Source organism: Microtus pennsylvanicus, chromosome 17 (assembly GCF_037038515.1).
Source record: "Microtus pennsylvanicus isolate mMicPen1 chromosome 17, mMicPen1.hap1, whole genome shotgun sequence".
NCBI lineage: Eukaryota > Metazoa > Chordata > Mammalia > Rodentia > Cricetidae > Microtus > Microtus pennsylvanicus.
In genome coordinates, this window is record NC_134595.1 from 37,027,955 (window position 1) to 37,052,111 (window position 24,157).

Consider the following 24,157-nt stretch of genomic DNA (forward strand, 5'->3'; position numbering starts at 1 on the left):
GCCACAGCGCACAGATGTTTGGTCAAACATTATTCTAAGATGAGATTGGCGTGTAAACCAGTAGTGGGCTCTAAGCAGAGCATGTTACCCTCCAAGGTGCGGGTGAGCCTCGTCCAATCAGCTGGACACTGAAGAGAAAATTACCCGCCTCCCCCAGCAAGAGGAATCTGCCAGCACCCTGTGCCCAAACTTGAACTGCAGTTTGTCCCTGACTCTCCAGCCTAATGGCCATTAGCAAACTAAAACTTGCCACATCCCCACTGTCACACGAGCCAGTCCCTAAAAATCAATTTCTGTCTATCTATCAATATACCTGTCTGCCTGTCTGCATCCTATTTACCTGTCTGCATCTGTCCATTCATCTATCCATATATCAATACATACTTACAATCTACCCTTCCACCCATCCATCCTTCCACCCTGCTACCCACCCAGAAATCGATCCATCCATCCATCCCGCTATCCACCCAGAGATCCATCCATCCACTCATCCACCCGTCCATCCTTCTATCCACCCAGAGATCCATCCATCCATCCATCCTTCTATCCACCCAGAGATCCATCCATCCATCCATCCTTCTATCCACCCAGAGATCCATCCATCCATCCACTCATCCATCCTTCCATCCACCCAGAGATCCATCCGTCCACTCATCCACCCGTCCATCCTTCTATCCACCCAGAGATCCATCCATCCATCCACTCATCCATCCTTCCATCCACCCAGAGATCCATCCATCCATCCACTCATCCATCCTTCCATCCACCCAGAGATCCATCCATCCATCCACCCATCCATCCTTCCACCCCGCTACCCACCCAGAGATCGATCCATCCATCCATCCTTCTATCCACCCAGAGATCCATCCATCCATCCACTCATCCACCCGTCCATCCTTCTATCCACCCAGAGATCCATCCTTCCCTCCACCTCTAGCTACACACATTATGTTATCCCTGCTTCTCCAGAAATGCCAACTAGTAAAGACAGAAATCTTGAGGTACTGGGCGCAGTGTGCTTCTGAGGGCACAACAAGAAAAGGCCTCCCAGATTATCTCTCCCAGTATGCATGTTTATTTCTTTAGGGATTTGTTTGTTTGTTTGTTTGCTGTGTTTTTGTTTGTGTGTTTTTAGTAAAAAAAAATACAAAATTAAAAACCCAAACCTCTCCATAGCCCAAGCTAGCCTCGACTGAGAATCTTGGCAGGGACCATCACACTGGCTCCCAAAGCCTTACTTTTTGTTTCGTTTTACTATTACGAGTTTTTTGTTTTGTTTTCTTTTGAGACAGATCACACTCTAATCCCCGCTGGCTCAAACTCATAGCAATCCTCCTGCCTCAGCCTCCTGAGTATTTCCATCACAGGCAAGTACCCATCATACCCTGCTCCCAGGAATTGTCAAATTTTCATTGTTTTAGTCAAATTGCCTGTACAGTTTGCTTTTGTGTAGAGTCTGAAAGATACCAATGAGTCTGACAGTGTTGCCACACAGGACCTCTACCTGAACTGTCTGCCTGCTGTCTCTTTAATCCCTGTTGGAATCTGATGGAGAAGGTTTGCTATTTGTCCAGTTGTGAAAGGGGAAACTATGAGTTTTGGCATGTCTCACTAGGGCTGGCTGCCTCCATGGGTGTGTGCTACTCTGAGGAGACCACATGTGGCTGCTCCCTGCTTCTGGGCTCACCAAAAGACAAGAGACAGGGAGTAGCCTAAGCTTTGATGCCAGACCAAGTCTACACGGCAGCTCTTGTGCTCCCAAGCTGGCAATGTAGTCTAGTGGCTAGGGCTCTTGACCACAGCTCCGAGGCTATCCATGCTCCTACTGAGGCCCCACATATTCAGGAGACAAACCTAGAACACTTCTGCCAAGGACATGTAACTCCTTGGAGAACTCCTACACATCCCTCAAGACCCAGCTTGTACACTCCTTCCCTGCCGGAGACTAACCAGGATGTTTTCTGTACCAGGCAGCCCCACCCTCACTTCAGTGCCAGCTCTATCCATGGGCTCCATGAACACGTGACTGTCTTCCTGGAGATTGGGTAGCTCTTAGTGTCCATACCCCTGGAATGACTAGTCCTAAAGATGGCTCAGCTTGCAAGCATCAGAGGGACCCACAGGTATACAGAGGGGGAAGCAGCACCTGCATTGGGTGAGTTAGCTGACCTTCCCAGCTAGCTGACCTCCCAAGGGAATTTTCCAAGCACACCTCATGTCCCTCATTGAGCATCCCTGGTCCAGTCTCCTGGGCTATTGCAGTTTCACCATTGGCCAGCCTAGTCCACCCAGTCCCAGGCACTTCTGTCTCTCTGTGTGCATGTGTCTGTCTTTTCTTCATTCCCTCGCTCGCCCAGTCAAGTCAAGTCCCAGAAGTCATACAGGGACTTGTCAACCATAGACCCTCTGCCAGAGAACAAGTTGTACAGCCATATCTGGTGGCCCTGGATGGATGGGTTGATAGATGGATGTGGATGGATGGATGGATGGATGGATGGATGGATGGATGGATGGATAGATGGATGTGGATGGATGGATGGATCGATCGATAGATGGATGTGGATAGATGGATGGATAGATGAAGGGATGGATGGATGTGGGTAGATAGATGGATGGATAGATGAAGGGATGGATGGATGGATGGATGGATGGATGGATGGATAGATGGGTGGGTGGATGGGTCGATAGATGGATGTGGATGGATGGACAGATGAAGGGATGGATGGATGTGGGTAGATAGATGGATGGGTAGATGAAGGGATGTACGGATGAAGGGATGAATGGATGATGGATTGATGGATCCATCGATTGATCGATAGATGGATGTATATAGATGGTTGAAGGGATGGATGGATGTGGGTAGATAGATGGATGGATGGATGAAGGGATGGATGGATGGATGAAGGGAAGGATGGATGAAGGGATGGATGGATGAAGGGATGGGCAGATTGTGTGGATAAATAGACAAGAAACAGAAGGATGGTCAGATGGGTAAGATGGATGGAGGGCAGTATGAATGGGCAAATAAGATGGTGCGTTCACCTCATGCCACCACAATCTCCTTGTTCTACAGCAGACTTGATCCACGCCTACTTCTCCCACCCCTGGCCCAGTCAAGGCAACCCTACGCCTTCTGCTGAAGTTCACATGTGGCCAAGCCCAGAGCCATCCTCACTCCTCCTTGCTGGACTACTCCTGGACGTCGTGTAGCCTGATGGTGTGTCTGGACTGGAGTCCAGGCTTTCCTTTGGCCCGTGGTCTCCTCTGCCTCGAGATTCAGGGTGAAACTGGGAGACTCCCATGCACGTGGGAACCAGGGCCCCTGTCTTTGAGAACTCGTGGACTAAGTCATCAGGGAGACTAGACACAGATATCTGAACGCCACAGGAAACTAGGCAGAGATGTGCCCACAGACACACTCCAAATCCTAAAATTCCCTCTTTCCATGCTCCCACGGGTGCCTCTCATATGAGTGGGAAACTCCAGGAGGAAGAGAGTGGAGAGCAAGGGGAGACAGAGCCAATTTATGTGACCTGAAGGTACAGGGCAGAATGGGTCTATTATACAATAAAAATGCAAAGCCTGCCCTGCATAAACCCTCTCTTTAACTCCCCTGTGGAGTCCTTGCTAGAGCTCTTGGGAGGGAGGAGGGCGACGCCATGTGGCTAATCCAGATATTGCATGCATTCTTGTTGCCTAGATTGATGATTCAGTATGGGCCATTCATGTCTTTCCTGGACACACACACACAGACACACACACACACTCATACCTCCACACACAATTGCTTTCCCTTGACCCCTTCAAAGTTCAGATCCCGAATTACCTGCTCTAACCCAACCAAGCAACACGAGACACAACCACCAACAACCTCAGTTTCTTCACTTATAAAGCAAATATAAGACCAACATCTTGCAGATGCTGTGAGTACCAGATGAGATGATGCATCATGGCGTGTGGTCCTCAGTAAGTGCCTTAGCAATTGTTATGGGTTCTAGTATCCCCCGCCTGCCCCCTCTGGGCTGGACACATAGGGAGAAGCACAGGCTGAGAGGTTGGGCAGGAAAGAGCACACACATCTACTGAACCCAGTAGACCTGCAGCTAAGGGCTGTATCTCTAAGGCAGTGAGACTCCAACAGCTTTAACCAGGGCTTTGGTGTAACTATCTGCACACTCTTCAGACCAGGGAAGCTGCAGGAGACTGGATTGGAGAGGCAGCTGATTGGCTGAGAGTCATAGTGGGAAGCTCAGCGACTTGGCCACATGGGGACCCTGGTGACAGACAGGACGTATGGCTGAAAGGAGAACTGCATCTACAAGATCAACTGGGGACGAGGGTGTCAGTCACAGGTGCTGATCGCCCTCTAGGATCTGTGACAAGACAGACTTCTTGTCTTGTTTCTGGGACAGACAGGCCCTTCAAAAGCACATGATTATAGTGACTGGAAAAGTCCAGTAGCTCACAGTGACTTGGGGCTGCTTAAAGTCAACCCAAACCACCCAAAAGTGGCTCAGTTTGTTTTCGTCACCGCTGATGCTGGGCACATGCCATTCATGTGCCTTGCATGCACCAACCATGCCCTTTTGCATATCCCAACCGCACATTCCCCATGCCAAGCGCCTTCCACACAGCAGGCATGAACCTTTCCACGTACCTTCCACGTGCCCACCACGTTCCACTTCCTAACCGCAAACCTGCAACATGCCAACCGCACATCCTCCACATACCAAACCACACCTGTGTTACATGCCAACCATGTGCTTTCTGTCTACCCACCACATGCCTTCAGCACACTTCCCACAGCCAGCCATGTACCAGCTAAGTACCTCCCATGCTTCCCAAATCTAACTATACAGCTTTTCACACAACACCATGCCTTTCTCTCTTGGTTTGTTTGTTTGTCTGTTCTCTTTTCTGTTCTGACTGTCCTGGGACTCATTCTATAGACCAGACTGGCCTCCAACTCAGGAAACTCAGGGATCCACCTGTCTCTGCCTCCTGAGTGCTGGGATCTAAGGCATGCGCCACCACCACCCGGCTCCATCCGTCATAGCTTGATTTCTAAAGCATCTGCATGACTTTTACGCACTTGCCACAAACCCTTTACGGGACTCCTCCACCCCAGCCATATGCCACCCACATTCTACCACACCCCATCCCTACACCTCACCATGCTACTTGCTCTTCCTACCATCCACATGTTAGGCCTGTGCCTTCATACAATCTCTACCAGGATCACATCATCAGCACCTGCCACACGTCAGCACACACTCCACGTGCTTATCATCTAGGTTTTCAATGCCTCCAACAGATGAAAGACGGGCACATGCGCCCAGCGGTGACCCCACCCGCTCCAATTAGATGGATCCAACAACAGCAGCAGCTGTCCCATCGGCCACGAACCTTTGCAAACGCAGCCCTCCCGAGTGATGGCCTGGCGGCAGATGCCACAGGGCTTCACCTTCTTGAAGGCCTTCACCTTGAAGTGGTGGGTCTTGGGGGCCTCCAGGTCTTCTGGCTGTAGGAAGAGAAGCCCGGAGGTCAGTCAGATGCATACTGGGGTCCCGGGAAGGAGGTGCGGACAGAGGAGAAAAAACTGGCAGGATAGAGAAAAACCAAGGCAAAAGCCCCAGAGGAAAGAGGTGCTTCAGGGTCAAGAATGGTACAGGAGTAATGGACATTCATCCCAGGATCCCAGACTAGCGGTGTCAGTGGACAGGGCCAGGCAGTGAATGCAGACTAGTACCCAGGGGTCACCCTCCATGGCTCCCATCCACATTTTCTTCACAATTACTCTGGTGTTAGGATGAGAATTAAAAAGCACTTAAGCAACTAGGTTTTTTTTTGTTTTGTTTTGTTTTGGTTTTTGGTTTTTTCGAGACAGGGTTTCTCTGTGGCTTTGGAGCCTGTCCTGGAACTAGCTCTGTAGACCAGGCTGGTCTCGAACTCACAGAGATCCGCCTGCCTCTGCCTCCCGAGTGCTGGGATTAAAGGCGTGCACCACCACCGCCCAGCCTTAAGCAACTAGGTTTAAATGTGCAGTTTCATTGGGCAGAGCTGGAGCTGAGTGGCCTAGCACTTGCCTAGCTTGTGCAAGGTCCTTTAGTTACTTCACCGGGACCAAGAGGAGTGCACAGCTTGCCCAGGGAACCTCAGTTAGCACCTCCCACACCACACTAACCGCGCACCCTCCGTGTGCCTTACACACCAACCGTACACCATCCCATACCGAGGGGACTTCTCTTGTCAGTGAATTACTTCACTGGATCTTAAACTCTGCAGAAATGGAACTGCCAGTATGCACTGCGGTGTGCAGGGCCCCTCATCCAACATTTGCCTGTTCTGATGGAATGCAGCCGTTCCTTACACTTCACTGCTGTATAGTTTGCCATTGGGTGAGTGCAGCTAATTTATCCATTCCACTGTGGGTGGTCCCTCACTTCTCCAGTCCACATCCCAGCATGCCACTTCCCTATCTTCTCTCAAACTTTCCCCTACTCCAGGAGGTCTCTTCTACCTTTATTTTTATTTCTATTCTTTTTTTTAAGATTTATTTATTTATTATGTATACAACATTTCTTCCATGTGTGCCTGAAGGCCAGAAGAGGGCACCAGATCTCATTATAGATGGCTGTGAGCTACCACGTGGTTCCTGGGAATTGAACTCAGGACCTCTGGAAGAGCAGCCAGTGTTCTTAACCACTAAGTCATCTCTCCAGACCTTATTTCCTATTCTTTACAATATGAAAATATTCTGGGGATCAAACCCAGAGCCTTGAGCATGCTAAGTGTATGCTCCACTGCCAAGCAATACCTCTAGTCTTATGAAAATATAGTATGTTACATTTTATTTTATTTCTTTGTGCCAGTGAACCATATATCCCTGGAACACACGATCCTCTTAAATCCCTATTTGAGACTGTCCTGCCTGTCCTGTAAGAAGAGCAACAGGCTGGCTTCCAGAGCATGCTTCTTTCTTACTTGTCAGCTGTACCTAGGCCAGCAGGTCACACACACACACAGTCATCAGTTCCCCTCCAGACAGCACTACAAACACATACAGAGTTCTGACCGTCTGTCCTGTGTAGCCTCACAAGAGAGCACACGACACTGCCCACTCCGCAGCTCATCCTTACATGAACTATGGACTTCCTGCTCGGGGGACTCCTGGAGGAAGTACTGCATGCCACAATCTCACTCCCCCTCTGTCTCCACTGGTCCCTCCTTGGCAGGGACTGGCCAGGACATAGACACAATCTGGTGACCATTCTGGGCACATGCTGAGGCCAGGCCATGGGCTTTACATGCGCAGAGGAATCCTGCTCTCTAAGCAATCCTCCCACTCCTTGTCCCTGTGCCTCTCGGCTCTGAACCATGGCTAGAGGGGACAACTTGGTTTGGGAGTGGGCCATACACTTAGCAAACCTGGGACTCCTGTCTGGCAACACTGAGTAGTTCTAGGTACCACCAAAACACAGAGATGAGGGTAAAATGAGGCTGGGTCAGGGGCAGCAAGCCAAAAAGACAGGAAGAAATAGACAGGAGGAGGAGGAGGAAGCAGACAGAGAGAGACAAGCCGTAGAGAATCAGACAGGGCAGACTGAGATAAGGGCAAAGGAGAAGAAAGGCGCAAGCCATAAGTACACAGAGAGCGAGCAAGGATAGAGGCACACAGTGAAGAGGGAACCAGGAGACAAAGAGGGACAGACAAGGACTAGGATCTCCCAAGGGCCACACCAGGGAAGAGTCAAGCATCAAGACACACAATGACAGCAATGGCTTCAAAGAGCCTATTGTGAGAAAAAAATAATAAACGAAGAAGTCAAAATAGAATATAGAGTCTCGAAGCACCTCTCCTCCCCAGGTGTCTAGTCACAGAGGAGGGAGCTGGGTGTGGTGGCACACCTCGAATCCCCAAGTTCAAGGTCAGCCTGAAATAAATAAAGTGGGAGATAGATTTCCCAGACAGATGCCAATCAAGTGTTCAAAGTAAGCCACCGTCACCCGGGCAGGATGAATAGAAGTCGCGCACCTGGGAGGGCTGGCCGCGAACAAAGCGTCACTCTGTGATACTCCTGCCAAAAGCCACAACCTGAATCTAATCGAGACCCAAGCTGAGGCACCGTCGACAAATGAAATGGCCTGGAGCCTTCACAAGTGACAAGGTTATGTAAGTCAAGGGACGGCAGAGACTCCCAGACGGGAGCAGACTCCAGACGCTGCAGCCAAAAGCACTGGCTGTTTCTGAACTAAACGTCTGTGGTGGCCTTAAGGACATCTCAGGGGCACCCAGTGAAATGCCACAGTATCCGAGCGTTAGATAGTAGTGACATCCTCACATTGTCAACCTCTGATAATGACCTCTGTACCCTACGAAATCCAAGTCCTTGTGGGAAAGTCAGGAAGGTATTTAAAGTGGTGTGGGGGATGGGGGCGATGTCAGTAACTCATGCTCCCAATGTTCAGAAGAGAACGATCTTTGTGTGGTGTTTTCAACCCTTCTGAAGCTTGAGACTGTTTTGAAATCAAAGACAGACAGGCAGACTAGGTGAAAGGTTGGGGAAGCAGAGACAAGTCCAGGGCAGAGGTAAAGCAACCTATGAATAGCGTCCGGAGTCCAGAAGCGCCTCCTGGTGGTCATAGTGAGCAGCAGCTCTCACTGAGCCAATCCTGAATACCCAGCCCCACACCCTAAACGCCAACCAGGGGTCTGCTAGTCCAGACAGCTACAGCCTGGGTCCAGTGAGGGCCCTTCATTCTGCTGTTTCCCCACCCCCCATTTTCCCAGCTCAGACTTTGTCAGATTTCCTGATCAATGTTGTCAGACAACCTAGGGAGGGGCCCCAGCCATGGCCTGGGGTGGGGGTGGAACACAGAGGGAACTTGACTTGTAGCTAGAGGACTATGTGAGGTAGGCAGGAAGGAATCCCAAAGTACCCCAATCCCCCTCCTCCTTTCCACTAAAAGAAAAAAATATTTGACATTCCAGCTAACCTTCCCAAACTCCCTGTCCTACACCCTCAGGTCCAACTCTTCTGCCAAAGCCTTACGAAAAGTCCTTTTTCCCAGAGCACAGAAAGAGTCCTTACTGCCTAGTGGGCAGGAAGGAGGCGAGTGAAGCCTTCCAGACTGTTAAGAGAATATCCAGGCTCATGCCTGGCTTTGTGATCCTGCCTTCCTGTCCTGTGATGCCTGAATTTATAAACTGCAGTGGACTTGGAAGGCAGATGATGCTCCCAGGGCTCTGAGACCTGCTTGGACCGTCTAAGTAGCCCTGGGTGCTCTTTCCTTCCGGCTCTGACAGAAGAACACTGGGCCTGGAATCTGGAGACCTGCTCCCTAGGCTGTGTGGCCTTGCGAGCATCAGTAACCTTCTCTGGGCCCCCAAATACTCAATACAGTGAAAAGCTTAGGTTTGCAGCAGACAGGGTGAGGGATGAGGAACGCCATGACAGCTGTGAGGAGTACTGGATGTGAGGGACACCTATGGGGACCAGAGTCACGTCTGTCATCCCAGAGGAGGAGCAGGGACTCTGCAAGCCTCAGCGTCCTTCACTAGGAAGCAAGGTGTCCAGTGATGCTGTAGAAAGGGTCAAGACAGGATGGTGGAGGAGAGAGTGTAGGGCGGGTGAACCTCCTCCTTCTGACACTCAAAGGAAATGTCCCAACCCTGAAGACCAGAGGCAGACCTTGCCACGAGAGCAGGCTGATGTTTGAATCTGGCTGCCACCCTGCCCTCCTTCCCCATCTGGGATTGCTCCTCAGGTCCAGGCAGAGGATGAGAACGAGGCCCATAAAGTCAACAAGCCCATAAACAGTGCAGTGCCGTCCAAGGGCGATGGCTTGTTAGGACAATGATTGCCGCTTTCCTGACAAGCGGCAGACAGCCACATGGGGCACAGCCAGGCCCTCCCCTCCCTGGATTAGCGGGCAAGCCCAGAGGCAGAGGGAGACATGGCTACAATGCAAGGAGGGGTGTTCTGGTGGCTCCTGCCCTGTCCCACCTCCCTACAGACCAGAGTCAGAGCCAGGAGAAGGGAAGGGGTCCAGCTGGAAGCCATTCTACCCTGCCCATAAGCTCCAGCAGTGAGGGCTTTCACAGCCTCAGGCCTCTGCCCATCTCAGCCCTTCCCTCTCTCCATTCACCCAGCCAGAGGGTGTGGCACAACTGGCTGGACCATCAAGGGCCCTAGCCAGGCCTTGGTCCTGGTTGGGAAAAGCTGCTTGCAGGCAACTCCCTGCCTCAAGGGGCAGAGAGGCAAAGGGTTTGTGCTCCAGGGGTCCAAGAGCTTCCCCCACCCACTGTAAGAAAAGCCCCAGCTTGGCCCTTGTCTGTGGCTAAGCCGTTCTGGGTGACTAGAAAAAGACAGAAGTCTTCCTGCCAGAGAGCCAGGGATCCTGGAAGATGGGATGGCCAAACATTGAGATAAGCGTCACCCTGCTCCTGCCACCTGGCCATCCAGCCCTCGAGGTCCCCTCGCCTTTCGTCTGGGGGTCTCTGAGCACCTGCCCTTCAGGTTTTCCCATCCGGATCTCACCTTCTCATACCCCCCTCGAGCCCCCAATTAAGGGCCAGCCGTGTTCTTGGTCACCCTGGTGGAAAACTCTGAGTCACTCTGGGCTCCTCCCCGTCCTCCCCCACCCTCCCAGCAGCCAGTCGCCAGATCCTGTGATTTTTGCCTCCTAATTCTCTCCACAGACCATCCCTCTCCTGCTTTCCAGTTCTGCGCCCTCTGCCCATTCCTAGCCTTGTCCCCTCTGCCTAGCGCTGTCGCAGCGGCTGCCAGGACCTCCAATGCCATCAGGACAACTTGAACTCTGCAGGGCCATGGCCTCACACTCACCCCAAAATGCTTCCCCTGGACTCCCGGTACCCAGGGAAGAGCCTGTGCTAACTCATACTAACAGGAAAATCATCCCCTACCCCATCCATCCTCCGGCTGGTCTCCATGCCCACCGCCTACTCCCAAATCCAGGCAGGCTTTTCTCCAGCCATGGCCCAGGCATTGCACCCCTAAGCTACCATTCTGTGCCTCCATAACCTTTTTTAAAAGTATTACAATGCGGGTATTGGAGAGATGGTTCAGTGGTTAGGACCACTGACTGCTCTTCCTGAGGACCCAGGTTCAATTCCCAGCACCCACATGGCAGCTCACAACTGTCTGTAGCTCCAGTTCCAGGGGACCTGGCACCCTCACACAGACATAAATGCAGGCAAAACAGCGATTCATGTAAAATAAAAGTAAACAATTTATTTTTAAAAATCCTAGTACTAAGAATTGAACCCAGAATTCTAGGCAAGTACACGACCACTCAAGCACATACCCACCCCCTTGGTATCTAGTTTAGCTTCTCACACAAAAGTGGAACTGGGTGCCCTGGTCCCAGGTTCCAGTTCAACCCTCATGGTTGGTTCCTCAGTGCGCTCCAGCCTGATCACTGTCCTAGCCAGCAACTTCCTGGCAGCATACTCCCATCTGGCTGGCCCAGCTAACTAGGCCCTCTCACCATACAGGGACTGTACAAAATTATCCAGGACCCACTTCTCTACCAGCGCAACCTTCTAGATCTCATGACTAAATTCTCCAGTTAGAACTCCCACTGGGGGAGCTACTGAGACAGAGCCCAGGGCCTGCCCCCAAATCCCCGACCCACATGAACCTCCCATATCTCTCCTCACCCTGACCACCTCCACCTCCCTCCTCTCTCTTCTCCTTTCCTCAACCCCTCTTTCCTGCTCCTCTTTTCCCCTTCCCAAGCTCTTCCATGACTTCTGCTTCCCTGAGTGAAATCAACTACAGAACTAGGAAGTCACAAAGATGTAGACAATTGAGGACCATGAACAGAGCCAGGTACCAGATGGCCTCCTTGAGCCCTCCCAGAAACAGGAGGCTGAGGAACCACCCTGGGTCATGTAGATGTAAAATTCAACAGAGACTCCCGTCTGTCAAAGACAAAGTCCCAAGTCCTGCACTTAAGTGTGATCTCTGCCTGAGGTATCCCCAGCTGTCCGGAGTGATGATCCCAGGATTGAGGCCTAGCGTTCTATCACACCAGTGTGCCCGGTTAAAGAAAGAGTCAGCTACCAGCCCCTGTCTTAATCACCCTCGATCATTCTTAGCCCCTATACTTGTGTTCTGAGATGTCGCTTCTTCTGGGAACGTAGTTTGAAGATTTATCTTCTTGGGGCTGGAGCGATGATTCAGTGAATAAGAGACACTGGGCGTTCTTACAGAGGACCTGAGTTTAATTCCCAGAATCCACCAGGTGGCTCACAACCATCTGTAACCCCAGTTCTTTGTTGAACTTCCATGGGTACATGGCACACGGGCATACATGCAGGTGAAACATTAAGACACATAAATAATTTTTTGTTTAAAAAAAAAAAGACAATGTATCTCCTGAACTGAGTGTGGTGGCAGCATTCAGGAGACAGAGACAGAAAAGGAGGGCAAGTCTGAGGGCAACCTGGACTACACAGCATGTCCAAGGCCAGCCTGGGCTACACGGCAAAACTTTGACTCTAAAATACAACCTCTGGGGACTTAGCTCAGTTGGTAGGGCACTTTCTCAACATGCACAAGTCCCTGGGTTTATTACCAACACCAGATAGAATCAGACATGGTGGTGCATGCCTCTGACCCCAGCACTTGGAAGGTGGATATAGAAGGATCAGTAGTTCAAGATCATCCTCACGCACAGTGAGTTCAAGGCTGACCTGAACTACACAAGACCATCGTGTGTGTGTGTGTGTGTGTGTGTGTGTGTGTGTGTGTGTGTGTGTGCGCGCGCGCTCACCATTCCCTTGCTAAAGTCCAGATAAGCCCCTGCTTCTTGGTAACACTCATACAAGTTATCAGTTGGCTACAAGTTGCTTGAAGCACATAGCCCCTCCCTCCCACTCCCCCCCCCCGCAAAGATGGACAGAGCAAAGAAGCAGTTTAAGTGGCCAAGCAGTTAACTGGTTTCTCACCACAATCTCCCAAGCCATCCTTTACCTTTGAGGGTGCTGGACAAAAATCTCCTTCAACCTGGAGGTACAGTGGCCTCCCCAACCCATCCCCTTGTCTCAGAAACACTGAGTTCATTGGCAGGGCGGCCTTAAACAGCCCTCTTCCCCTCCACAACCCCCCTTCTATTGACCAAAGATGGACCACTCGTCCCTTCCTGCCTCACAGAATCAGTGAGGTTCAAAGGAAAGTGTGCAGGTGGAAGACGTGCACATGGATGGATAAGGCACAGAGAAAAAGCTGCCGGGAAACATATCACGGCCCAAAGCAACCGGTTTGAGGGGGTGAGGGTGGTGACTACTTCTTAAAGGTCCATGATCAAGGAACACCCAGGGAGGAACCTGGGGATGGGCCAGAGTGGAGGAACACTGCTTATGGCTTGTTCTCCATAACTTGATCAGCTTACATTTAAATACAGTCCATGCCCACCTGCCCAGGGGCACCACCTACAGTGGCTGAGCCCTCCCACATCAATCACAAGTCTATAAAATGTGCGCACACACTTGCCTACAGGTCAATCTGATGGAATGATGGAAGTAAGTCTTTGACTGAGGCTTTCTCTTTCCAGGGATCAAGCTGACGAGAGGGGGGGGGGAGGAGGAGGAGAAAGAAGAAGGAGAAGGAGAAGGAGGAGGAGGAGGAGGAGGAGGAGGAGGAGGAGGAGGAGGAGGAGAAGAAGAAGAAGAAGAAGAAGAAGAAGAAGAAGAAGAAGAAGAAGAAGAAGAAGAAGAAGAAGAAGAAGAAGAAGAAGAAGAAGACCCTAACCAGCACAGGGAGGGAGGGAGGATTTGCACCCAGACAAGTCATGCTCTGAGCTCTGTAGAGGAAGACCTGAACACTGGGGGCCTTTGCACCATTCCTATGACCTCATTCACATTGACCCTGAATGTCCTACTATGAAGAACATCCAGAATAGAAAGCCCTGGCTGACTAGGCAGGAGACCACCTTCTATCCTGCCTCTACTGCTGGGTATTAGGGGAGCTGTAGTTTACTGAGCTCTAGTGTGTGAGAGGCATTTGCCTGAAGGTATGTGGATTCCCAGTGACATTTTAGTAACTGGGTACATGGCTTAGCAGCAGAAAGCTCATCATGTGTCAAACCCTGGGCTCCATCTCTAGCAGTGGGGGGAGGGGGGGCTATCAGCCCTACAGGTAGGAGGAAAACCCAAGGCACAGAATGTGAAGAGGCAGCCATAGTTACACAGCTCAGGAATGTTGGGACAGGGTCAAACCTCAGCATGTGGCCCTTCCTGCCAATCCCATGGAAAGGCAATGTGCTATTTCGCCTCTTCTTGTGTGCCTCACGGGTCACTTTAAGGAAACAGGAGAGTTTGATTACTAGTGTTGGTTAGGACCTTGCAGTCTGACCGGACCCGCTCCATCAGGAAAGAGGAGCGAGAAGGCCAGGTCAGTGGAGGAGCTGCCTGACCAGAACTGCTCAAGAAACACAGGGGCTCATTCAGAACCCTCTGACTGAAATATTCACTCAGCCCTTGAAAGGATCTCGGGAGCTCAGAAACTGGGACCCGTCACTGTCTACAGCTGGCCTTGGAGAACAGCATCAAGTTTCTGGGAGGTCCAGAGGAGTCAAGGGACCACTCCTTGGTCACTGAGCTTGCTCAAGGCTGAGCTTGGTTCCAGTTCGTGGTTTGGGCCAAATGAGTCAGTCTCCAGCCTGAGAGCCAGTGTCCTCGCGAGAAGAAAAGGCTGCAGTATGTCTCCACACTCCACACCAACAGAGTCAATGAATAGATGTGCAATCTTTTTCTCAATAAACCCCACTCAACTGTGTAACAGCAACTGGAAGCGTTTGGTGGGAAAACCAACTTCCGCATAATGCTTTTGCTACGGCCTCAGCTAATAAAGCGAGGTTGACTCCTAGGGCTTGTGAGGGCTCTGGGCCACAGATGTGTGACTTCATGCATGTAACATCTGCAGCTCTTCCCAAAAAGAACGTGTGAACCCACATGCCCTGGGCACAAGGCCTGCTTCCTTCAGACCCTCTCCTGATTGGCCCCATTGAGGCTGCGCAGCTAACCAGTTCTCAGCCCCAGGAGAGCTAGGCAGAGTCCCTGAACAGTTAGGAGAGACACAGCCCTCATGAGCCCTGTCCCACCATGCCCTTCCCAGAAAGATCCAGGCCCATCACATCCAGGATACATGGGATTCCCCTAAGCCAGGGAGGTGTGGAGTAGGAGAGAGACCTTGGTCCCCAATCTTTTGATCTTACTCTGTATGTCTCACTGCTTTACAGATAGGGAAACTGAGGCTCAGAGAAGAAGCAGTCTTCACTAACGCTGCCCATTTGGTAAACGGAGTTAGGATTCGAGCCCAGAACTGCCTGATGCCACACAGCCTGCCTACAAACCCCAGCCTGGCCAATGCCCACCCTGGATGAAGAAATATTGTGACAGTGGCCACAGGCAGGACACAGCATTCCAGGATGCTCCCTCTGCCCGTGTGTGCCCTCCCCCTGGAGAAAGACGCAAAGGCCTTGGGTGGACTTATAAAGTGGAGAGGGAGGATAGAGGGAAAGACGAAGGCTCTGCTGGTTTAACAAAAGCTCAGGGAAGACCATCCACACCTCCCTTGATCCCTAGGCCCTGTTCCCAGGGAGGGCATCCACACTCAAAGACCTCACTGTGTGCCGGCACTGTACCGGGCACTAAGGCACTCTATGCCAGCAAGTTCTCTAAAAATTCCTTTCTCCATCCATGGGGAAATTGAGGCACACTGGGTTGAGGCCCTTTTCTCAAAGCAGAAGTACTTACTGAGTGCTCTTGATGCATCCTTCCTGCAGGACACCCTACCCCACCAACATCCTCAGCCCAGACACGAACGTGGCCAACACCCTCATCTCACAGACAGCAGCAGCCCATCCAACTACTGGAACATCCCCTGTCTGGGATACTTCATGGGTCTCCATCTAGAGACAGACATCTCATGGTACCCATGGGCCACCCAAAACCTTCACCTCCTCCACAGAGTGGTCCTGGGTACCTAGCTCCTCCCATCACTTCCCTCAGCCTCAGCCTGCCCTTGGCTTGACAGCCTCCCGAGGACTGACCGTTTAGAACAGAGAAAGGGCAGGCAAGCCACATCTGGCCGCCCGCCCATCTGAAGCCCCTTCCCCCAGCCAGCCATGGATGGCTCTCAGCAAGCTCAGCCCTCCTGACCCCTGTGCATACCTCCCACAGCCATGCAGAGTCCCTCTGAGAAAGGGGTCTCCTCTTACCCCCCTCCTATCCCCCTTCCTAGGAGCCTCTGCCCACCACCGCTTCTAGCTTAGCCTTCCAGTGTGGTTCCCAGACCTGCCTGCAGACCCCTAGCCCCGCATGCATCTTCTCAAAGGAGAGACAGGCAAGACAGGGAAATCCTGATAAGAATGGGAGACTTTGAAGGAAAGGTCTAGAAGAGACAAACATGACAGAAACAGAACTCCCGTTGGCATGTTTTTTCTGGGTTTAAGATCCGTGTCCCCAATTCCCCATCTCCCACCCCGGCTCATGCACTGACCACTCCTCCTCAGGCTCATGCACCGTGTCACTGAAGGGAGTGATGATTTCCACCTCACTGTTTAGAGTAGCAAAACAGGCTCTTAAAAAGAAACAAAACTTTTCTGATTCTGCTTACAGTGCCTACTTCAATGGCCGGCTGATGGGAAAACGAGATTGAAGGACCTCTGCAGAGGCAGAACCCAGAGCCTATGGCTTCAGTCTATTCTGTGCATACTCCCTGCATCCCTACCCCCACCCCCACCCACCCCCCACCCCGCAAAGGCTCTTAGCAGGATAGCGTGGGACCTCAGAGCTAAAGCAACAAGAACCTACCCAGAGCATGCAGGACAGGCAAATCCACGTCATCTTCACAGGGTCTGGTTCCTGTGCTGCGGGCCACGTGGGGGCCTGCCAAGGGCCCCCCCTGAGCTTGCAGTGCCCACCGAGCAGGCAGAAGGGAGAGCAGAGTCCTAAGTGGCTGGTTCAGTCAGCATCTGGGCCTCCACTCCCCTCCTACACCCCCCTCCTCGTCACTCCTCCCCTTGTCCCAGCCTCCTCGCTCTTCTCTCCTCCCAGACTCAACTGCTGGCTAGGGGGTAAGAAGCTCAGCTTAGCAGGGGGCTTGAGACGGAAAAGGGCCAAGAGGTGGGTGTCTGCCCACAGCAGGGCTCTAGGAAGCTACACCCTCCACAAGCACAGCACCCCTGGAAGCCATGTAGGCCCCCTCCTGATTCCTCCTGATCCGGGGTCTTGCAGCCAAAGATCTGCTCCAAACTACAGACCAGTGCAGGGAACCCACTCCAGAACCTTCCAGAAGATCAATGGACAGACAGATTCTGATGGCACAGTCTCTACACCCCAGGGCACCTGGGCTTTTCCCCAAGATCCCTGGCCTTGGAACACACACTCATTTGAACACATGCAGCTAACATGGACTCTGCTGCAGCAGGCAAGCTCCCCAGAACAGGACAGGCCTTGACATAGGAGAAGCTGGTGATGGGAGGCAGGGCCCTGCCCCTAGGCTGTGGATTTCATCCCAGTTTTTTTCCGATTTCTTCCTCCCCTTTCTTTCTTTCCTCCAACATCTGTCCCAGCCCTTCCTGCCCTCTGAAAGGGAGCCTGCTGCAGGCTCCTGCGAGATTCGTCTGTTTTTCTTGACTGTACCCTGGGCCAACATTTGGTTTGCATTTTCCCACTTCCTTCTTCTCCTCCTCCCCCTCCTCGTTCTCCTCCCCTCCTCCCCCTCCTCTTCCTTTCCTCCACTCACCAGCTCAGCTCTGGCCTTCCCACCCTTTCCCATGCAGTATTTTTCCCATAGTGCCCCCCAGTCCTCCCTGTTCCCGCATCTCTGCCCAGGGGGACAAAGAGGCCAGGAAGAGGACAGTGTTCAGGACCACATACGTTCCCAGGAAGTCCTGCAGGGAGTCTAACAGAATCTGTCCCAGGCTCCCTACTGTCTGGGTACACCCCCTCCCCAAAAAATAATAAACGATTTCCCTCCTGAGCTCTGGCCTGGCTGGACCAAGTGAGGGGTGGGTGGAGGCTGTGAATAGTTCTCTAGAGCTGTCCAGGGAGGGACAGGGGCTCAGCCAACGCCCTCTGTGGACGCACAAACAGCAGGAAGTGGTCCAACTTACAAACACACACAAGGCCAAGGACGGAGCCCCGCCCAGAGTAGGCACTTGAAGACCATTTGCCTGGACTGAGTCACTCAGCAAGAAAGTCCTCTGGCCTGGGCTCCGATACACATGTCTGAGCCACGAGGACAAAGGATTCCAAGTCCCCTGCCTCTCTTGTACCTGTCCAGGATCATGCTTTGACAACACAGCACAAGCCCAGAGTCATGGGGATCTGTGCAGCCAGGTAGGCGGTATCCCAACTCAGTCAAGCTATTTACCTAGAGACCCAGGAAGGAGAGGAACACATTCCCTTTTCACCCGAGTGAACTTACCCCGCCAGATACTCAGGCTGTGGACTACATAAAGGACCAGCTAGCAATTGCTTGGTGAGGGAGCAGAGGACACTTAAGTGAGATGTCTAATTCTGGTCCTGCCTAGAGTAAGTGCCAAAGTGAAGGGGTGCTGGTGGAGAGCCTGAGCCCCTTCTACAGCAGTCTCTAGGCCCTTCTGCAGATCTGGACCTGGGAAAGGGGGCTTGCATCCCCTGCCATTATCTTAATGCCTGCCTGCATCCCCAAGCCCAGGTTCTCCATTCCCAAACCTGCTGTTAGAGCCCAGCTAACAGTGGCTCAGAAAGAGCCCTAGTTTTCCACGTAGCCATGAGGATCCACAGACAGTCACCCCACACAAACCCTCCTCCTCTCCTCTCTTGGTTGGAGCACACAGCAGAATTCTCTGAGTGCCCTAAGCACTTGCTCTGCCCAGGTCCCATTACCAGCCCTCCTGGATCTTCATTCAAGGGCTCCCCTCCTGTTCCCATGGCTCTTGGCTGCTGTCACAGAAGACATGCTTCCCAGCTGCTGTCTGGGAAGTCTGGGAAACCAGGCAAAGACACAGCTACAGTGACACCAACTTGTCTGACCTCTACACACCTTGAAGGGACTCTCCAGTTTCTTTTTCTGGAACCAAGGCTACCAAAGGGTCCCCTTAGAGGAATCAAACTCCCCTATCCTTCTTCGCCAGGTCTCTTAGTGGCCTCCCCTGAACTTTAACCCTTCCCTGTAAAGAAGTACTTTCTAATGACTATCTCACTGTTGGCTGTTAAATGCCAGGCTTGTTGCTTTCAGCTCTTCATAACTGGCTATGTCCTCCCTGAGCTGGACAGGGGAGTACCCCTGTTTGTGTTCCTTGAGCCAACAATATAGAAAATGATGAGATGCCTCAGCAAGTCCCGTGAGCTGTCCTCTGACCTCCATACACACATGCATGTGCACATACATACATACACACAGTGACGTATGCATGTGTGCATACACAAAGAGATATGCAATAGATACGTAGATGCATACATATATACACAGTGACATATGCATGTATGTGTGCATACATAAAGAGACATACACAATAGATACATATACACATAGATACATACACACACAGTGACAAATGCATGTATGCATACACAAAGAGACACACAATAGATACATACATACTTATATACATACAGAGATATAATTTTTGGTTTTTGAGATAGGGCCTCACTATTGGAGCCGTGGGTGACTTGGAACTCACTATACAGAAAAAGGCCTCAAACTCAGATATTCACCTGCCTCTGCCTCCTAAGCACTGGGATTAAAGGCATGGGTCATCATGCTGTGTTAAATGGAATTACAAAACTAATATTTAAAAAAGAACCTGGCATTCAGTAATCTCATCACTGAAGAGGCAGAGGCAGGTGGATGTCTCTAAGTTCAAGTGGCTAGCCTGGTCTACATAATGAGATAATGAGTTGCAGGACAGACAGCCAGAACTACACAGACTAGAAAAACCCCATCTTTAAAAAAAAAAATAAATGGATAAGTAAACCAATAAGCCAACATATTTCCTAGCATATTTCCCTACTGTTAGCATCTCCTATCCTCTCTCAAACCTTCCATTCTCTCCATGCATAGATGCAAGCGGCCCTACCTGCTACTTTTGCCCAAGCTTGCAATGCCCACCCATCATCAGGACCCTGGATTTCTTCCTACTGCCAGTCATGACCATTGATCTGAGTTCCAGAAAGCTGTAGACTCACTAGAGGTTTTTCTCATCTTGGGAGCCCCATATTGTGTCTGGGGCCTGAATGTGTTACATGCAGCTGACACCAGGTACACACTGGTGAGCTGGCTGGGTTCCCCGTGGGTGACTCCAGGGGCCCAGCCACAGCCTGTGCCACTCACTTCCCAACAGACATCTAGGCAGCCATTACCTAGCCTCACTTCAGCCCTCCCTTCTGCAACAGAGACCTCTGGGCTCCTGCCTCTAGCCCCCTGCACTGCGGCCAGCTGAAGAAACAGGTTTGGCTGTAGGCTCGGGGCCAGTGGTAGCTTCCAGACACCCAGGGAAGGTCCATGGGCCTGGGAATGGAATGGTATTAAAATTGGCTACTTCATTTCTTCCTCTGCTCCTCAGTATCCTTGCCTGCAAAATGCTCAGGCTGATGGTCTCCAGTGCCCACCTCCCCCACCCCCAGCTCTGCCCCTTGCCTGGTTAAAACTTTCTAGAGCAAGGCCCATCCGATGCATTCTCCCCACCCCTGGAGCGTGTCCCTCCAGAATCCCTGCTAGTGTCTCGCCTGATTCTAATTATGGCACTGAGCCACCCCCTGTCCCCACCTGCCACAGAATCTGAAGGTCACAGAGCTTCTTCAAGCCAGCGGGTCTGAGAGTCACAGGAAGAAACTTCAGGGCCTGAGGGAGGGTGGGAAACGCGGCTGTGGGGCTCTGGCTCCAGCTTCAGGGCCAGGCACCCACAGGGGCGCCTCCCCTGCTCTTCCAATGACTCTCATTACTGAAGCCCCAAATGTACATTTTTATGCAAAAACTGACTGCAAAAGATGAAGAATATAAATTTTAAAGTTGTGTGTGTGTGCGAGTGCGTGCGTGCGTGCGTGCGTGTGTGTGTGTGTGTGTGTGTGTGTGTGTGAACTTGGAAGAACAAACTAAGTATCTGCCAGAATGAACTCTGGGACACGTCTCACCCCACCCCAGGTCCTGTTACGCAGATAACCAAGTACACTGTGCTCAAGGGCAGTGGCGTGGTCTCCCTGGGTTGCATTAGGATACAGCTCACGGTTCTCAGACTCCCAGACCCCAGATTTCCCAGGCCCTCCTGTTTCTCCTAAGGGTCCTGCTCAACAGACACCACAGGGCCAAAGGTAACCCTCTGCTCTTCCGGCACTGAGCACTCCTACCGGGACGCTGGACATCTCAAGCCTACCTTTAAGCCAAAAGAGGGTGCAGAAGGCTGGGCGGCCCAGCTGTAGATCCCCATAGCACCCAGCCGCTAGATACACACCTTCTCCTCCCCCCCCCCCAGACTCTGCCACTTGCTCCATTCCAGGAAAGACTGACACCCTCTCACCAGCCATCCTACCAACACTCATCTTAAAGGTGCAGGGAACTGAGGCACAGAGAGGTTGAGCAACTTGCTGGAGTCACACAGCTAGGACTGAGGCGATGGAGCCCCAGGCATCTGATGTCTCATCTCCCGGAGATAGAGCTCTTTGTTTTGTTGTCCAGGGAGCGCTAGGCGGTCACCCAGGAACAGGAGTCATGCTCCCGTGTTCCGGAAACTCTCCACTGTCCTCTCCGTGCCTCATTCAAGAGCGGATAATACAACTCCAGGAAGGGGGTCAGCTGGCCGCCCAGGCTCAGCAGGACAAAGGTGGACATGACGCACAAAAGGAAGAGCTAAGGTTAAGTGCTCCTCTGACCTGGGTCAAGATGAGACCTACTGACTTTGCGATGGCGGGCAGGAGCTGGACCCTGCTGCTTCTAGCTTCATCTTTTCCAACAAGCCATGCCATTTCCCCCATCCATAGGCACTCTTTGAGGTCTCGAGTCTGGAAGCTGGCAGCCCTGGCAGAGCCTCTGTACCACTCTCCTAGATGGCATGGTGCACAGGTTAAGGAGTGGGTGGGTTCTCCGGTCCTATCAGCAGACTCTGGCATGAGATACTAGCCCAGAGCTCCAGGTACTTCATCCTGATGTCCGCTGAGGCCCCGCACGGACAACCCCAGGCCCTGCTCCCAAACCCAACACCTCTCTGAGACTAAGGCTGCTCCTCTAGACCCCAAAATTCTTAGTGCCCTGCGGGAAGGAAAAGTAGAGTCTCACGCAGGCCCTAGCCAGCCTTTATTTCCCCAGCCGACACAGGAAGGATCACAGACACATCCTGTACTCCCCTTCCCCCACCTCCCCTCCACCAGTGCCCTGGATGGGGACAGTGTCTGGGCTCAATCCTGATAATTTTTAATAAGCTCCTTCCCGGCTCCATGATTTTGATCTCTTTCCCAGCTCTAATTTCCTGCCTGACTCGGGCCCTCAAAGGCTGTAAGAGGCGGCCGCAGCTGTCTATCGCCCATGCCGCAGCCCCCTAGGTCAGCCCTGGCCCCAGAGGAGACAGAGTAGGGCACGGTGGGTGAATCCTCTCCTACCCTGCGGATGAGGAAGGGGAATTGCTGGACGGCTGGATCCACTGACCTGGTCCTGGCTGGCCATTTCTCACTGCAGACTGTTCCCAAATCCGGAAAAACCAGTCTCCCGCACCATCTGAACTCAGAGCCTAAGGGACAGTGGCTGGGGCTCTAGCCCTGCACTCCCCAGAGGCAGTGCCTGCCTCCCAGCCAATCCCCAGAGACAATGGATTTTGCTGGAAGATGGCGAAGCATATCTTACGTGACTGGGGCAGAAGCCCGCTGGCACCTTTCCCCACTGCGGAACCCAGAGAGGGAAACTGAGGCACTGAGGCAGCACCAGTAAAAAAGGAGCTAGAAGTTCCTGAGGAGTAGAATAAATGAAAGAATCACTACTGATATCCTCCCATGCCTGAAGAAGGCCAGAGTGAGGTCAGGACAGGAACACCCTTCACTTTTGTTGAGACCCTTCAATAGAGCGAGCACATTGCTAAACAAGCTACAAGAATCACCTCACATCCCACACTGCAATCCAGCGATGCAGATGTTTTTATAATTTCCATTCTACACACAGGAAAACTAGTACAATAAGCATCATAGCCCAGATTCTCAGCAGGTAGGTGAGAAAGCCAGAATCCAAAGGCCGGCTCCATCACTGAGTCCCTTAACCACAATGGTCTACTATGCCCAACATTCTGGAGCTGAGATTGCTCCCCCAAAGGAGTGGAGATCAGATCAAAAATTCATAGCCCTCAGTCTCTGGAAGCAGTCCCCTCATTAGAGGCTCCTGGGACAATAGCCATGTTGTTGGGGTCCCCCTACACCTCCAGGGGATAAATCAAGACTACTGGCCATATTCCCAGTTCCTTATTCTAGTCATGGCCCTCATAACTACTTTGAGGACACTACCCAGGATTTATCTAGAAGGAATCCTAGAGAGAAGAATGCTTAACCAGGACCCCCAGCCTCAATACAGCAAGTGCTACCTCAGCACCACCACCACCACCATCACCACCCCCTTAAAGCCCATCTGCTGATGCCTCCCAGGGACCCCATTCTCTCCTTATCCTGTTCTGCCTTCCCTCTACCCTTCTGAATAGGCAGATCCTTCCAGAAGCCCACTAGCAGACACTTCCTTTGCATCTCACTTTCTGCATTGATTCCAGGGTCTCTGAGATTGGGGCGGGGGGGGCGTATTTCCAGGAAAAGGCTTCTCTTCCTACATAAATTTTATATAAAACTCCAAAAAACGATCCCCTGTCCCTTAATCTCCAGGACCATTCCAAGACTCAGGGCTATCCTTCAGACTTAAGATGCTGAGCGCGTTTGCCCTGTGGAATGACAGCTACTCCCCCTCCTGGATCCGCTAGCATGGGCTAGGGACTCCCCAGGATTCCCTACACTGATGAGACGTCAAGCTGACAAGGCCACAATGGTGAATCTCGGAAAGTGAGAGGTAATCCATCAAATTTAAGGGGGAAAGGAGGAGTCGGCTGGAGGGCTGGAAGGGACCAGGTTTTGCGTTACCTGGCGGCGAAGGCAGAGGCGCAGGGGCAGGAGGCAGGAGAA

At 52.0% G+C, this 24,157-nt stretch overlaps 1 protein-coding gene across 9 annotated transcripts in view; it reads right to left on the reverse strand.

The window, feature by feature from the left end:
- The window catches only part of Tns1 (tensin 1), a 222,161-nt gene that overhangs the window by 170,935 nt on the left and 27,069 nt on the right, over positions 1–24,157 (reverse strand). For all 9 annotated transcript variants that reach the window (XM_075951155.1, XM_075951154.1, XM_075951157.1 and 6 more), the window contains exon 2: positions 5,407–5,521. In XM_075951155.1, coding sequence (XP_075807270.1) covers positions 5,407–5,521 — 115 coding nt within the window. The remainder of the gene's footprint in view (positions 1–5,406; positions 5,522–24,157) is intronic.